Source organism: Rhincodon typus, chromosome 18, assembly GCF_021869965.1.
Source record: "Rhincodon typus isolate 14 chromosome 18, sRhiTyp1.1, whole genome shotgun sequence".
In the NCBI taxonomy this organism is placed as follows: Eukaryota; Metazoa; Chordata; class Chondrichthyes; order Orectolobiformes; family Rhincodontidae; genus Rhincodon; species Rhincodon typus.
This window is the reverse complement of record NC_063349.1, coordinates 41,880,619-41,897,734: the sequence shown is the minus strand read 5'-3', so window position 1 is coordinate 41,897,734 and position 17,116 is coordinate 41,880,619. Positions and strand designations below refer to the sequence as shown.

Here is a 17,116-nt window from a genome sequence, read left to right as displayed (position 1 = left end):
GGCCTAGACCCTTCATCAGAAGGGTCTAGGCCCGAAACGTCAGCCTTCCTGCTCCAAGATGCTGCTTGGCCTGCTGTGTTCATCCAGCTTTACACCTTGTTATCTCATACTCAGTCCGATCTGTTTACACCTAATAATCTATGGTGGGCCCATTGTCAAAACCTAAATCTTTAAAATCACCCTGGATGGTGCAGTTCAGCACTGGGCAGACATTCAGTGGACCAGCAACTAAAGCACTGTGGCTACTAGAGCAGGTCAGAGGATAGGCATTCTGACTGATCATCTCCTGACTCCCTAAAGTATCCATGTAACTTACAGGAAACAAGTCAGGAGTGTGGAGAAAAACCTGCATGAACACTTGCAGCTGAAATAGGGAACTCAATATCACCGGGTCAAAGCAATTCACTTGCTCAGCATCTTATCTACCCATTAAACATTAACTCCCTTCACCATCACTGCAATATAGCTCCAGTACGTGTATGATCTAAAGCAATGCCTTGAAAGTTATTTTCCCATTGTGACCTCCATTTGGGTATTTGAGAATAGCTGTGACTGCAGACCTATAGGAGCCATGTGGGGGGAGTCAGAGAGTGGGGTTGCGGGGAGAGTAGGAGACGGATTTGTGAGAATGATGGACTGGGCTGAGGGCATCTGTTTGAACTGGGAGAATGGGAAATCCGTGACAGCAGGGAAGGAAGATGGGAGAGAGAGATAGAGAGTGTGAGGGAGTTTTTGTAGCACAGTGGTAGTGTCCCTATGTCTGAGCCAGGAGATCTGTCTTCATGTTCCACCTATCCAAGAGTTATGTCATAACATTTCTGAACAAGTTGATTCATAAATACAAGAAACAGAGTGGGGATGGAGATCTGTGAGGGTAGGGGCGGTGACGTCCCATTTCTCTATAGGGATTTCCAAACAACATTAGTCCACACCCACTTTAAAAACATATCTGACCTTTTAAAGTGACCTCGCAGCTTTTAGCACTGGGTCGGAACACTGCAGCAGGTAGATCATGATCCCAAAATTTCAACTCTCAACCCCACAGTCTGGAATTCTTGATTGAAAAGATGCACTGCTTCCCAAACTTTCAGTCTCTACCTCCATAATGGTAAGAGCTATGGGACTATTCCCTTCAAGTCACACACTAGCCATGATTTAGACATAGGTACCCATTCCTTCATTGTCACTGTATCAACGTGTTAGCGCTCACCAACTCACAACACTGCGGGAGTTACTTAGTCATGGACTGCAATGCTTCAAAAAAGAGGGACATATATTAAATTGTTACAGAGATAGTAGGAACTGCCGATGCTGGAGAATCTGAGATAACACGCTGTACAGCTGGATGAACACAGCAGGCCAAGCAGCATCAGAGGAGCAGGAAAGCTGACGTTTCGGGTCGAGACCCTTCTTCAGAAATGGGGGAGGGGAAGGGGATTCTGAAATAAATAAGGAGAGAGGGGGAGGCGGATAGTAGATGGATAAAGGAGAAGATAGGTGGAGAGGAGACAGACAGGTCAAAGAGGCGGGGATGGACCCAGTAAAGGTGAATGTAGGTGGGGAGTTAGGGAGGGGATAGGTCAGTCCAGCGAGAACGGACAGGTCAAGGAGGCGGGATGAGGTTAGTGGGTAGGAGATGGGGATGGGGCTTGAGGTGGGAGGAGGGGATAGGTGGGAGGAAGGACAGGTTAGGGAGGCGGGAATGAGCTGGGCTGGTTTTGGGATGCGGTCGGGGGAGGGGAGATTTTGAAGCTTGTGAAGTCCACATTGATACCATTGGGCTGCAGGGTTCCCAAGCGAAATATGAGATGCCGTTCCTGCAGCTTTCAGGTGGTGGGGCTGGAGGGGAGTGTGGAGCAGACAAGGGAGTCACGGAGAGAGTGGTCCCTCCGGAAAGCAGATAAGGGTGGGAGGGAAAAATGTCTTTGGTAGTGGGGTCAGATTGTAGATGGCGGAAGTGTCGGAGGATGATGCGTTGGATTCGGAGGTTGGTGGGGTGGTACGTGAGGATGAGGGGGATTCTGTCTCGGTTGTTATTGTGGGTAGGGAGTGTGAGGGATGAGTTGCGGGAAATGCGAGAGACACGGTTGAGGACATTTTTGGCCACTGTGGAGGGGAAGTTGCAGTCCTTGAAAAACGAGGACATCTGGGATGTCCGGGAGTGGAATGCCTCATCTTGGGAGCAGATGTGGCGGAGGCGAAGGAATTGGGAATAGGGGATGGCCTTTTCGCAGGAAGGTGGGTGAGAGGAGGTGTATTCTAGGTAGCTGTGGGAGTCGCTAGGCTTGAAATGGATATCGGTTTCCAGGTGGTTGCCAGAGATGGAGACAGAGAGGTCCAGGAAGGAGAGAGAGGTATCAGAGATGGTTCAGGTAATAAATGTTGACCTTGCCAATGATACCCATATCTGAGAACAAGCAATGATAGAAATCTCACTGGAAAACAATTATTTAATGCAGATAGCAAATGACATCATGGTGATTCTGTAACAGTGTCATTTTAGATATCTCAATACTGTACAGGTCTTACCAGTTCTGCCACTACTTGCACCTACTGCCTGCAGATTTCCTCTGATGGTTTTGACAGTGATGTTATATAAACGCCCTGGAGTTAACCTTCGAAAAACAACCTCAGATGTACTTGACTGCAAACTCTTGGTTTCTTTAACAGTTCTCCGATAAGACAGCGTGACATTATATGAATCCACATCTCCCACAGCTCTCTTCCAAGAAACCAGGAGGCTATCGCTGCTGCCGTTATTTGACACGACCACAGAGGTAGCCTCTGCTGGAGCTGAAAAGAAAAGGATATATATATCATCATTGTTATCATTTATCAATTAAAGCATTAAAACAATTAATGTATACTGCTCAAGGAAGAGTTAAAATTTAAATAAGCTTCCTTCTTCATTAGTGGAAATATTTGAATATTGCACTATTCCCTACTGTCAATTCTGTTAATGTATTTTAAGATAATTGGAGTCATTTAAACTTAATTACTTTATATTCATTTTAAATGACAATGACAACTGTGGAAGGGGGTTCAAATTAATCCATATTATATTCTTCCAACAATATTTCATCTTTCTAAAATATTTTTGCAGGAAATTAAATGAATGATGACACAAAGATAGGTTGGAAGCTAAGTGGTAAGAAGATATTAGGACACTGCAAAGAATTATATATAGGTTAAGTGAGTGGGCAAAGGTCTGGGAAATGGAATATAATGTGGGGAAATGTCACATTGGCAAATTTGACAGGTGAAATAAAAAGGAACTATGTGGTGTAAATGGTTAGAATATTGAGCTGCAGAGGGAACTATTTGCCCTCGTGCATGAATCACAAAAGGTTAGCACACAGGGAAAGCAAGTAATTAGGAAAGCTTATAGAATGTTAATGTTTATCATGAAGGGAACTGAATACACATGTAGGGAGGTTATACTTCATTTATACAGTGTAATGGTGAGACTCCGTGTGCAGCATTGTGTACATTATTGGCCTTTTTACTTAAGTAATCATATAAATGCATTGGAAGCAGTTCGGGTAAGGTTTACTAGGCTAATATCTGGAATGGGTGAGTTGTTTTATGAGGAAACATTGGACAGGCTAGACTTGTATCTGCTGGACTTCAGAAGAGTAAAAGGCAATTTGTTTGAAATGTATGAGATCCCTTGGAGTCTTGACAGGATGGATATGGAAAGGATATTTCCTCTTGTGGGAGAATCTAAATCTAGGGGTTATTTTTCAAAAGTAACGGCTCGTCCTATTTAAGACAAAGATAATGAGAATTTTTTGTCACAGAGAGGGGTACACCTTAACTCTTTTCCTCAAAAGACATTATTTTTTATTATTTTTTAAGATTATTTTTTAAGACATAAATAGGCATATTCTTGGCAAGTAAGGGGATATTGGGAAGGTGGGAATATAGAGTGATTATCTCAGCCATGACCTTTTTGAATGGCAGAACAGGTTCAAGGGGATCAGTGGCTCCTAATTGATAGAAGAAACCGATTAAGAGCAGGGTACCGATGTTTTATTTTCATTCTTTTCACAGGAATGTGGGTATTAATGGCAAGGCCAACATTTGTTGTCCATCCTTAATTACCCTATATGACTTCATTGGGCAGTTAAGAACAGGTCGCTGTGGGTCTGTCCTTACCAGGTTGGCAGATTTCTTTCCCTGAAGGAGATTAGTGAGCCAGATGAGTTTTTATAACAATTGGTAATAGTTAGCACGGTGACCACCACTGAGGCTTTTCATACCAGGTTTCTTAAAAGAATTCAAACTTCACCAGCTGCTTTGGTGGGATTTAAACACTATACCCAGAGTATTCATCTGGGCATCTAGATTTCTACAATAGACATTACTACACATTACTATCTCACCCTTGTTAATGGTTATGGGTTTAATTTTACAACATAACTGAATATAGTGACAGATTTAATTGTGCAAACCTTGAAATTACCTTCCATTAGTGCAAGAATCCTTGGTACATATCAAAAGGTTGTTTCCAAGGTTGAGTTGCTTTTAAATTCCAGTAAGTTCAGTGCCAGATACTGTCATTAGTATCACTGTTGTTCTGCCAGACTGAGACTGATCTCTGTAGGTGCTGCAACCACAGCTCCAACAGAAGGAGAGTGACTTTAATTAAGGGTCTCATTTGAGGCCAGCACTTGGAGTCGCATTGCTTTAAGCTCCACAGGTGACTGTTCCTGGTGGCCAGAATTGCCAAACTAATCAGAGCATCAGCCAAACTATTTTTCACAACAGCATCACCAAGATTATTCAGCACTGGGAGTGATTAATAACAAAAGAGGCACTTGTTTCTGATTACCTTCTCTTCACTAAAATAATAAAGCTTTTTCAGCTCAGAAGATAAGATTTTGAAGACACAAAAATTATAACTAATTTAAAATCACGTCTGTGGTTTTAAAATATACTGAGAGGATCTTGCAGTGCAGTCATAGTTTCCTTGGTCTTTGGGTCCACCAACTCTAGGTTCAAGTCCCACCACTCTCACAAATAAACAGCAACATTTGGAATTGTAATGAAAAAGGCATTCACCGTAATGTAACCCACATTCTTTTCGAACCAATGGGATAAAACAGTTCCAACTGACTCCTGTTTAAGCAATGACCTCACATATCTTTGGACCCTGGGTTTTAGTTAGTGGTTCATTGTGATCACACATTCACCCCAATGGAGATGTGAATGATCATCTCCTAAGTTACCTGTCTGCACGGATTTTGAGCTGATGGTCTCTAGCTCTCCCACTACACTGATCACGGTGAGATTGTAGACTCTGCCGGCTGTTAAACCCCTGAATGTGTGACGGTTGGTCGAGTTGGAGAAAGTGCTCTGCCGGACCACATTTCCCTTGTCGCTCAGAGACAGTCTGAAGCTGTCCACTTTCCCAGGGCCAGGAATCCAGACTGTGGTGAGACTGTCTGGCTCCCTTGAAATATGGATATCCTTCACCCTGGAGGGAACTAGAGAGACCACAGTTAAATACATTTGGTCAGATAGGTCGATACTATAACATTCTTTTAAAAGTATGCAGATTACAGTTAATTACACTCGGCAACATAATTCTATATAGCTGCAAAGAACCCATGAGATAACAGACTGATGGAGGTAGATATGAGTGTAAGATTAAGGGAAATGGCATGGGCCCATTAACCAAATTGTGATTGTTTATCATGCATCCAATCTCTGGAGATGATGAGAACTGTTTCACCACATATGATTGCTGAGAACAACATGACACTGGCAGATGTTAAAAATGAAGCTTTGCACCCAGTTCAACAGAAGCATCTTAGAACACTGACTGAAATCTAATGTCAGCACAGAGCTCTGCTAAATGGACTGCAGTGGTTCACGAAGGCAGCTCAACACCATCTTCTTAAGGGCAACCAGAGGTGGGCAATAAATGTTGGTCCCATCAGAGTTCCAACATCCCCGAATGAATATAAAAACAAAATGCTTGTAAATATTTTTAAAAAAATCATCTTGAAACTTTTTTTAATCCATGCAATTAATACAAAAGGAGCAAAGCCAAACCGCGGCGAGACCACCACCAGCTATCCCTTTCAACAACTGCAAGAGATGAAATACTTCTTATGGATATTAATTGTGTAGTTGAGAAACTTATGCAAGCAGAGACTGCATCCTTACAAATTAGTACCACAGATCAAACATGCCTTCTAAGTCTCTGATCTGAGAATAGGCTCTGAGTTAACAAGCGTCACTTTCTATTGTCTACCAGAAATTCAATAACATGGAAACAACGCTCATGACAGAAATTTAAACATTAGTTCTTTGGACAACAGCAACATTGGCAAGGCCAATATTTATTGCCAGTGCCTAATTGCTCTTAAAACACTGATTAATGTGTACATATGCACAGTGTTGCTGGGGAGGGATTCCAGGGTTTTCACCCGGTCACAGTCAAGGAATGGTGATGTAGAGTCAAGTCATGATGAAGTCATGTCCTGGATGGTTTCAAGCAGCAATTATTGCCCATTGTTAATTGTCCAGAGGGCAGTTCACAGTGAGGCCAGACTGGGCAAGGATGGCAGTTTCCTTCCCTGAAGGATACTAGTCAGGTTTTATCCTGACAATCGACAATGGATTCATGGTCATCATTTGACTCTTAATTCCAGATTTTTGTTTTAATTCAATTCAAATTCCAACATCTGCCATAGTGGGATTTGAAGTTTGTTCCCCAGAACATTTCTTGATCTCTGGATTAACAGTCCCCCAATAATACCACTAAGGCCAGTACCTTACCTGTAGTTAGGAAACGAGATCCTTGCTGAAGGATTCCCAGTTTCTGACCTGCTCTTGTGATCACAGAAATCACAGTTAAAAACAGCGCTGAAATCACATCCAGTGAAGTTTTGTTAGAAGTTAATTTGAGTGATTGTTTTTTGTATTAGGCTTCACTGTCAGGATTCATGGGGAGGCAGAGAACAAGCCGACTGAGTTCTGGTGGATAAATTCATCAAACATTCTTCACGCATCAGCACATAATAAACAGGAGCAGGAGAAAATCCTGTGGACCTGTTAACATGCTCAGCCATTCATTATGATCATAGTTGACCTAGGACTTTAGCTCTATTGTCCTGCCCACTCCCTACCTCCCTTGACCTCCCTGAGAAAGCAACAGTCTGTCTATATAAACTTTACATGTATTAAGTGATGGCATGATCACAATCCGCTGTGCCCTTGTTCTAGATTTCCCCATCAGAGCAAACTCTTGGATTACTCTCTAGTCTTCTACTGTGGAGATAGAAATAAAATGACTATTCAATTTTCCTTTTCATAGTTGTCAAACTCCATTGTTATCTTGAATGTTTCATTGTGATCACTCCTCATTCTTCTAAACTCCAGACACTTTAGATCTAATTTACTCACCCTCTCATTGTAGATAAAAATCCTCTCTTCCCAGAGACTAATCCACTGAATCTGCCTCCAAAGCATGTATATGCTTCCTTAAATACGAAGATCAAAACTGCACACAGTATTTCAGATCCAATCTCATCAAAACCCCATAAAATTGTACTAAGGCTGCTTTATTCTTTTCCCCCAAGTCCTGTTGTAATAAAGACTAACATGTTATTTGTTTTACTAATTATTTGCTGTACCTGCATTTCCAGCAATTCCTGTCTTTGTTACGTACCTTATTTTCTACATTAAGTTATTAATATAAATTGTAAAATGCTGAGGCCCAGCACCAGTTCTAGTGCTACTCCGCTAGTCACAACTTGCCAACTTGAAAATGTCCCATTTATTTATTCATTCGTTCATTCATTGCTTATCCCTGCTGCCTTTGAGAAGATGGTGGTGAGCTGCCTTCTAGAACTGCAGCAGTCCATGTGGTGTAGGTGCACTCACAATTCTGTAAGGGAGGAAATTTCAGGATTTTGACATAGCAACGGTGAGGATTTGGCAATATATCTCTAATCTGTTTCCCGTCTATGAACTGATCATCTATCCACGCTAATTTATCACCCCAACTCCATGAGTCCTTATCTTGTGTATTAACCTTTGTGGGCAGCTTGTCAAATGCTTTTTGAAAGTCCAGGTACACAACATCTGTTGGTACCCTGTATTTTACCTATTGATACACTTTCAAAAAGCCCAAATAAATATATCAAAAAGGGTTTCTCTTTTATAAAAATAATATTGATTTGTTCCAACTATAGTACATTTTCTAAATGCATTGTTTTTAATTCCTTAATATGAGATCGAGCACTTTTTCAATGACTGAAATGAGGCTAACTGGCCTGTTGTTCATTTATTCTCTATCTTCTGATCTTGAATAATAATGCTACATTTCTTAACTTCCAATCCATTAGAGCCATTCTAGAATCTAAGGAATTTTAGAAAATTGAGACCAGCGCTTTTACTATTCACTGCATCCACCACGTTTAGAGCCATAGAATGTAGGCCATTAGGTCCTTGAGTTTGTTGGATTTTAGACCCCTGATTTTCTTCAGTATACATTCTTTGCTGTGTTATTTATCTTTATTTCCTTACTCTTATTAGCTCTTGGATTACCCTCTACTCTGGCAAGACACTTGTATCTTCTACTGTGGAGGTAGAAATAAAATAATTATTCAATGTTTCTTGTCATATCCTCATTCCAGAAAACTATTCTATTGCAAGCATGAGCAGTAGCTGCAGCATGCCTCTCATTATGGCTACAATTCACTTACAATACTTGGCTCAAGCTCAAACTTTTCTGCCCAGGAGATTTTGCACATCTTGGACTTGCAAACTGGCATTGCCAGATCCTTATGCTCTTTTACATCAACAAAATTCTCCCCATCAAAGTATAATTAATTATTTACCAAGATGTTTGGTCCATTATAATGAATGGTCATAGAAAATAAAAATTATGTGATTCTTATTTTCCAACAAGCAATCCCTATAGCTAAGGCTTAACACCAGGTGACTGCTTGCAGAGATTTGACCTTACAGTAACATGGCACTGTTTATGCTGTGAGAATAGAGTTTATCCAACGAATATACCCTTCCAAATTATTGATTCATTTTCTTATAGGGTTGATCCTGCAAGTCACATTAACCAAACTTGAACTGACAGTGGATGTGATACTTCATATTTAGATAGATGATATTATTTAAGGAGAACACCTGTAAGATTTCAAAAAATGTTGTATAATTAAAATTAGCTCTTAATCTTATTCTCAACATGATATGACCCACCAAATCATTACAACTTACATGTGTATCCAAAAGTGCGGGGTCCATCACAGCTCTTGTTTCCAGCAAGTGCCTTTATAGTAAAGCGATACCTGCTACCTGGTATCAGTGTTAGAAAAGAGGCTTCTTTACTGTGGGAGCTCCCAGGGATGCGGAGATTCTGAGTTTCTCTATTGTCCATTCCAAATAAACTGACTTCATAAAAATCAACATTCCCAGGTCCTGGAGTCCAAAAGACGTGGAGACTTGTGGAGGTTGTCCTACTTTTGATCACTCCAAGGCTCTGGGGTGGTTTGGGATCTTAAAAAAAATTAAAGGTTATATTAAAAGAGACTGACAAAATTGCCGGAAATACTCAGCAGGTCAGACAGCACCTGCGGAGGTGGAGCAGTTCTGACAAAAGGTGGATGATCTGAAATATTGATAATGTTCCTGTCTCCATGGATGCTGTAAAGCTTGCTGACTATTTCTGGGTTTTTCTTTTGTCTATTTCAGATTTCTAACTTCTGCAGTATTTGGCTTTAAGGTTAAAAGAGATCTAACGAAGAAATTCAACAGTTATAGAAACAGACCCTTTCGTCTAAACAACCAACCCATGCCAACTATAATCCCAAACTAAATTAATCCCACCTGTCTATGCTTGGCCCATATCCCTTCAAACATTTCTTATTCATGTACTTATCTAAATGTCTTTTAAATGTTGTAACTGTACCCACATCCACCACTTCCTCTGGAATTTCATTCCACACACAAACCACACTCTATGTGAAAAAAATTGCTCCTGATGTCTTTCTGAAATCTTTCTCCTCTCACCTTAAAAATATGTCCCCTAGTCTTGAAATCCCCCACCCCCTAGGGAAAAAAAAACACCTACCATTCGCCTTATCTTAACCTCTCATGATTTTATAAACTTCTCTCAGGTCATCCCTCAACCTCTTATGCTTCAGTGAAAAACGTCCTAGCCTATCCAGCGTCTCCTTATAACTCAAACCCTCCATTCTTGGCAATACCCTGGTAAATCTCTTCTGAACCCTCTACAGCTTAATAATATCCTTCATATAACAGGGTGACCAGCTCTTGTCCATTCAGTCCTCAAATTCTAATTTATTATTCAGTGCAACGTCTGAGTGCTTACTTCTGCCTTGAAATTTGATGTGCTTTAATACTCTTTCCTGAAAAATGTTTCTTCTGAATTTTCTCCCTTATTCAGTATTGAGACTGAACAGCCAGATTGTGCCACATAATATCTTGAACTATGAGATACATCGTACATGTGTTACTGCCCAACTTTTGAGTACAAGTGTGTGATAATTCAATTATATATTGCATCGTATATTAGTTAGGATTTAAATGTGCTGCCATTAAATCAGAAGCAATATCATACAAGACTTTAAATAACTGTTTACAAATCAAAGGATAGATGGAAAATCATACAATTTGCACAGAATGCATATAACTGTCAGATAAAGGATAAAACATGTGTAAGGCCAGGCTGAATTCAAGACATTCTGAGTCTAGAACATCTGTTCTTTACTTTGGCAGTTACTAAAATATGGAACAAAGCAACAAAATGAATTACATCTATCCATTTATCCATCTGTACCTGTCTCTACTTATTTAATCACTTGTTCACCTCTATGTATTTGCCTGCCCTTTCTAGCTTTTGAAATATCTGTGCAGTTGTGGTATACTGCGTTGTTGATAGCTATGCTTTGATTTTAAAGATTAATATTCATCACTTATTGGAAGATATGTGTAGCAATAAAGTAATCAGATCATATCTGTTTAACTATTTCACCTGGCAATATACATATATGCCTTAACTCTAAGTTACAAGGTTCTGCGCTCAAATCCCACTCCAGGTCTTGAGCTCAGAAATCTCGGCTGATGCTCCAGTGCGGCACTGAGGAGAGTTGGCCTGCCAGAGGAGCAGTCTGTAGGATGAGATGTTAGACAGAGGGCCTGTTTGTTCTCTCAGATAAGAGAATATGATGGCACTAATTGAAGAAAAACTGGAGAGTTGTCTGGTATGCTGGCCAGTATTGTTCCCTCAATTAACAACATGAAAATACACATACTGTTTATAGGGGCTTGTTGCCCAAAAGTTGGCTGTCGTGCTTGCTACATTACAAGAGTGAATACTCTTTAATTAGTTTATTGTTTGTAAAATGCTTTGGGATATCTGGTAGCATTAAAGGTGTTAAATAATGCAAGCTTTAGGGGCTCTGTGACACAATGGTAGTGTCCCTACCTCTAAGCCAAAAGGCCCAGGTTTAACTTGCTTCTGGAGGTGCATAATAACATCTCTAAATAGCTGATTAGAAACTACTTACAATACAAGTCTTTCTTTTTTTCCTTTCAGTGTTTGCATTTGACCCTAAATTGGTATTTTCAGAGAAACAATTTAGATAGAGCCCACCAAATCTCTCTGACCACTGAAATCCAAAAAGATTTCCAGGTTTATATGAAGATATACCTAAGCAAGAGAAATGTTAGCACAAATTCACAGGGTTGAGACAAGGTTTTTTTGAAGGACTCTATGACTCTATAATTCTATGACTGATTTTCCAGTTTCCTCCATTATCCATTTCTATTCTCCTTTAAGTAATTATCAAGGTTTTTTTCAGTATTAATCAGTACTTGCAGCAAAGCATTCCACATTCCAATCTTATTCGGTCACAAAATTTCTTAGTTATTTAGCCTGTTTTCTCTGGTATGGTCTTTTGTAAATCTAAGTATTAAAAAGGGTGAATTAATTTCCCAGATCTCCAGTCAGGGATCAGAGATATTACTTTCCTTTATTTTAAGAAAAAAAACCTATTGAGGGGATGATGAGGGAGGTAAATTCCCATGGCTTGTTAATGCCAGTAGTGAGGTGATTAAATGGCTAGGGATGTCAGTTACAAATCTTGGAACTTGGTTCATCTGAGATAATTATGGAGATAAACTGGGGAGATATTGGCTAACCCTTTATACATGTCATACACTGTATGGTCCAAGGAAACCTTTAATAGACCTAAGTCAATTTATCAATAATTGACTAAATCAGATAGCAATGATGTATATGTAAAGTCTTATACTGAAACAAAGTGACAAATACAAATGAACAAGTTTCTCGAGGAGAGTATGAACAACCCAACCCAATCCTCTACAACACTATACCAGTAGAGATTTCAGGTTGCGTGCTTCCAAGGTTCAGTTGGGCAGCACATTCCTTATCTACTGAAATCTATTTGGCAACAAGAATAAAACACTCGGGCCTTTTCTAACATCCGGTAGAACAAGGAACAATACTGGCGGGGTTCAACTACTCCTGGCTCGACTCAACTTCAAACCATTGTTACATATTTAGGGTTTGGCCTCTGTCCAGTGAAATCACCGCCGTGCACATCTGTGCGCACTTGTACGGCCTAAATTAAGGTCACTTGTGGAGGCAGACTGCCAAACCATGCTCCCAAAGGAGGTAGGGGGCAATAGATTTGAAATAATCTCCCCTCCTCGAAAACAGCTCTTGCCATGAAAATTAACACAGATAAAAACATAATTCTAATGTGTACCTAGTCGATACTTATTAGCGAGAAACGAACCATTTTATAATTATTAAAAAAACAACAACCTGTTCGGACATAGCTCTGTGGTAGGCGAGTCATAGCTCTGGGGTGGGGTAGTCATAGTTCTGGGGTAGGGGAGTCTTGAACCCAGAATATTTCGCCCAGAGATACTACCACTGTGCTACAATACCACCCTCTTTTACTATCTTTCCTGTCGAACGTTATTAACTAAGCTACTAGTGCAAAATATTAGCCATCTAGTGAAGTGACAAATCTTTCAGTCTACATTTTAGCCTGTCATCAGTCGTTTTCACTTTCAAAATTTCGAGCCTTTCGATTTGTTTTTCAAAGGTGTCTGAAACGGTTCTCCACAATTTCTGCAATGTTTTTTTCCCCAAATTGGAAAATAACTTCCTGCAGGCACTTCCCTGTAAAATAAATCCAGAATTTCCCCAGTCCAGTCTCCTCAAAGGTGGCGTTTATGCCCCTTTAACAGGACGGTTAACTATGAGTGAGAAATAGCTGCCTGTGCTCGGACTGATAAATGTGTGTACTGTACAACGTGCTGTTTAAAGTGGTGGCGCTGGCTATAGACACCACCCAGTGGCCGCTGATCGGGCATCATCCCGAAAGTTGCTGGAGGTTCCGAGGACGTTCTGTTTCTTTCTTCAGGTGAAACTGGTTAATACCCTCGACTACCTCCAACCCCGCCCCGCCGCACCATCAGAATATATACTTCCCATGCATATGTCAATTTTATCCCCGGGCAGAATTGGAATTTCAAAGTGAGGTTGTGCCACATTCTAACAATGGTCTTAATTGTATAATATGATAATAGAATATATAATTCCATACCTTGGCAAAGTATGATGTGGAGGTGCCGGTGTTGGACTGTGGTGGACAAGGTCAGAAGACACACGACACCAGGTTATAGTCCAACAGGTTTATTTGAAATCACAAGCTTGTGATTATAACCTGGTGTCGTATGACTTCTAAACTGGGAAACTAAGGCATTTAATCATAAAGTTAATAATTCAATAGGGCGTAATATCTTTATTGATAGCCCCCCCATCAGATATATAATTGGTTCCCCCACCCCGCTTCTTTCTTTCATTTCGATGTGCCTTACCTGTCTGCGCTGTTACATTTGCCGATAGCCCGTCAGCAAGCGACACAATCTGGAGCCGGTGTAATGTGCCTGCCTCTAGCTCGTTCACCTCACACTCGTAGGCAGCTCCGCTGTACAGAGCTGGGTTGCAGCTCTCCACCCAGGACTGATTCCATCTGTAAGCCACGCTGAAGTTGCAGGCATTCCCCGGGCTGTTCCACTGAAGGTGAACGGTATCCCCGGTCTGTCTGATGTCCGTCACATTAACCGCGCATCTCTCAGCCTTCACAATCCCATACTGGAAGAAAAAGGAACACACACACAAAAAAACAATTAATCCGGCCTTTTTCTTCCAGAGCACAGCGTGGGCAAACATAATAAATAGTTGGTAAATGATCCTGTGGTAGTACAGGACTTGAATAATTCTGACAAAAAGCGATATGCTTTGGAAACTTTGTTTTTGCATTCATTAGATAGACCCACATTGTTGTTCCCTTTGACATTTGGCAATTCTTACAAATATCCTGAAGAGGAAAAAGTTACGCGTCTCTTTTTTCCCGTTTGTAGTTAATTACACGTATTTTTCCAAACGTATAATCTTCAACTAATAAAAAAATTAGCGCGTTACCGAGTACGAAGCCAGGAAAAAAAAAGTTATTATTATTTTAATTTCACCTTAGAACTGCAAGCGTTATTGTGTTTTAGTTCCAAAGATCAACAGCCCAGAAGCTTCAGATCACCTGAATATTAAATAGGGTTTGACAGGTATCTTCACAGAACTCACCTTGACCAGACAGAATGTCATCCATAACAATATGAACCCTGTTTCATATCCCAGCATTGCGTTTGTGAGTCTTATCCACCGGTCCTCCCGGCTATTAGGTGTTTTACATCAACACTGTACAGATCCGTGAGCGACAATCTCTACAGCCCTCCTAGCGACCGGTGATCTTTTCAAACCAGCACTTTCACACAATCCAAATTCTTGAGGAGGTTATGCGTTGGAGAGAGAGAGAGACACCTGTTGACTGCAGAGAGAGGGAAAAAACTCCTCGATGTCCTCCCAAAGTATTCCTGAGGTTTCCTTGATTGCAATTGTCTCTGTTTCTCTCTTGCGACGGGTCTAATCGAACACTCCGCTGGAATGATGCGGATAGCAGTGGGATCGGGTGGAATCTGTGGCGTGGGGCTGGAGTTGGTTCCCAGCGTTCAGGGAGACGGTGTGATTTGTGTCCTGCAGTTCCCACGCTGCCATCCTGACCCAGTCACTCAACTGAACCGTTTCCATTGACTTCCTCAATCAAGAGTGAATTTCCTCAGCTCTTTCCAAAGTATTAATCCAGACCTGGGATTTAAATCTCAGAGTCCCCACGGCCTCACTCTGAAAAGTATAAATCCTCCCGGCATCTTCTCTTGGAGTTTCCAAGTTGCAAAGGGCAGCCCCCAAACTTTCCCTCCACTGACGCGCCCCCTCCCCTAACTCCCTCCTCCTGACTCCACTGATCCTCCCAAATTCTTCGTTCAGACCTACTCACTTTTTTTTTGGGTAATCTGTTTATTTTCTTTACCTCTCAGACGTGTCGCCTCCCCTCCCCCTCCCCGCCTCTCTGTCAAACTTTCTACATTTGCTCGACCCACCGTTCTGACTCCGCACTTTCTCCTTCCCTGTTTATCTTTGGTTTCATTAGCCGCTTCCTCTGTCCAGGATTCACTCGTATCTCCATCTCCTCCCCACACCCCCGATTTTCAATCTCTTGGTCGTTTTGCTGCCCTTTCAATCGCTTGCATCTCTCCTCTGGCCGTCATTTTTACCCTCTCCCCCAGCCCCACTTCCCTCTAGTCCGTAAAAACAAATACTGAAGATAACAGACACCTGAAAGTGCACTTCGTGTCTTTATTCTAGTTCTTAAATCTTAGGTTCTCTCTGTGTCCCTCGGTTTTCTGAACCAATTTCCCATCCTTTGCTCCCCCTTCTCCCTTATTTAGCACAATTTGCGCGTGTTTTAATAAACCACCAATCTTTTCCTTTGTCCCTATTGAATCTTCTGTACTGTTTTGTCATTTCCTGGACTTGCTGATATTGTCTAGTTTTGTTTTCGGTTGTCAGTATTAGCCAGTTTTCAAATGATGGCTGTACTTGGTGTATATGTTCTAAAATGCAGGCTTTGCATTATTCTCTGCAATTGGTATTGACCAATCGCCAAGTGAAAGGGTCACTTTTTTTTACGCTAACAGATATGAGAACTGAAATCGCAGGACTCCAGCAATGTGCAGCTTCACATTGACATTCACGCCTACCGCCATCCCCCGAATTGCTCGATTGTGTTTAGTTTGATAAAAGTAAATTGTTTAGATATTCTCCATCAGTCACTTATTCACATAAGGCAGCGAACAATAGAGCGGCGACTTCGGCGCTGTTCTGGGAGAGGAAAGTGCGGATGTCAGGCACTGGGCGGGCCAGGATGTGCTTTAATAGTCAGCGCGGTTTCGCCCATACACTTACCCAGGGCTTCCTGTCATTTTTCTAACTTTGATTCGAGCCTTTATCAGGAGGAAAGGGCTTTGCAGAACTTTTTGTCTCGCAAGAATCTGAACTTGCACATAACCCGCCGAGTTATTTACAACTCAAAACCAGACTGCCAAAGGCAAACAATAAGGTCATGTGGCGCACTCTTTTCTCTTGGCCCTGTTAGCCTCACACAGAACAAAACTGGACTACTAGGCGAACGCTGTACCCTCTTGTTCTGAACTTCACCTTGTTACAAACAGCCATCCTCGTCGTCATTTTAATTCACCCCCATCCCCCCAGAGTTAGTAGATCCATGTGAATAAATCAGTTTTATATTTTAGAGTCTCCCTTGTTAGTGCAGGTCAATAGGTTAACCGTGGAGTGAGAAATGCATTGAAACCCACCCAGTAGTCGATTTTATTCGATTACCTTAGAAGGTTTGGCTGAAGGTTGAGTCACAGGCTTTTATTCCAGGAACTCGTTCGTGCCACAACTGAGCATCAACAGAAACCAACGAGTGATAATTTCTTCTGAATCTTAGGATCTGTGTCTAAAGTACAATGTAATTGCTGCCAGTTACGTTGAAACACGTCCACAAGAGATCGTTTAGTCCTGCACCTCACGGATGTAACACCAGGAACACAACTCGCTCAATAAGTATCAAATTCTGACAAAAGAGAAGGAAGCTATTTGGCCCATCATACCCGCTCCTTGAAATAG

The 17,116-nt window shown here is 41.3% G+C and overlaps 1 protein-coding gene across 1 annotated transcript in view; it reads right to left on the bottom strand.

The window, feature by feature from the left end:
* LOC109938317 (protein tyrosine phosphatase receptor type b) overlaps nucleotides 1-17,116 on the bottom strand; it is a 102,963-nt gene that overhangs the window by 59,094 nt on the left and 26,753 nt on the right. Inside the window, exons 5-8 of the mRNA XM_048607930.1 lie at nucleotides 13,909-14,185; nucleotides 9,250-9,528; nucleotides 5,232-5,489; nucleotides 2,530-2,793 (exon numbers count right to left, since the gene is read on the bottom strand). Coding sequence (XP_048463887.1) covers nucleotides 2,530-2,793; nucleotides 5,232-5,489; nucleotides 9,250-9,528; nucleotides 13,909-14,185 — 1,078 coding nt within the window. The remainder of the gene's footprint in view (nucleotides 1-2,529; nucleotides 2,794-5,231; nucleotides 5,490-9,249; nucleotides 9,529-13,908; nucleotides 14,186-17,116) is intronic.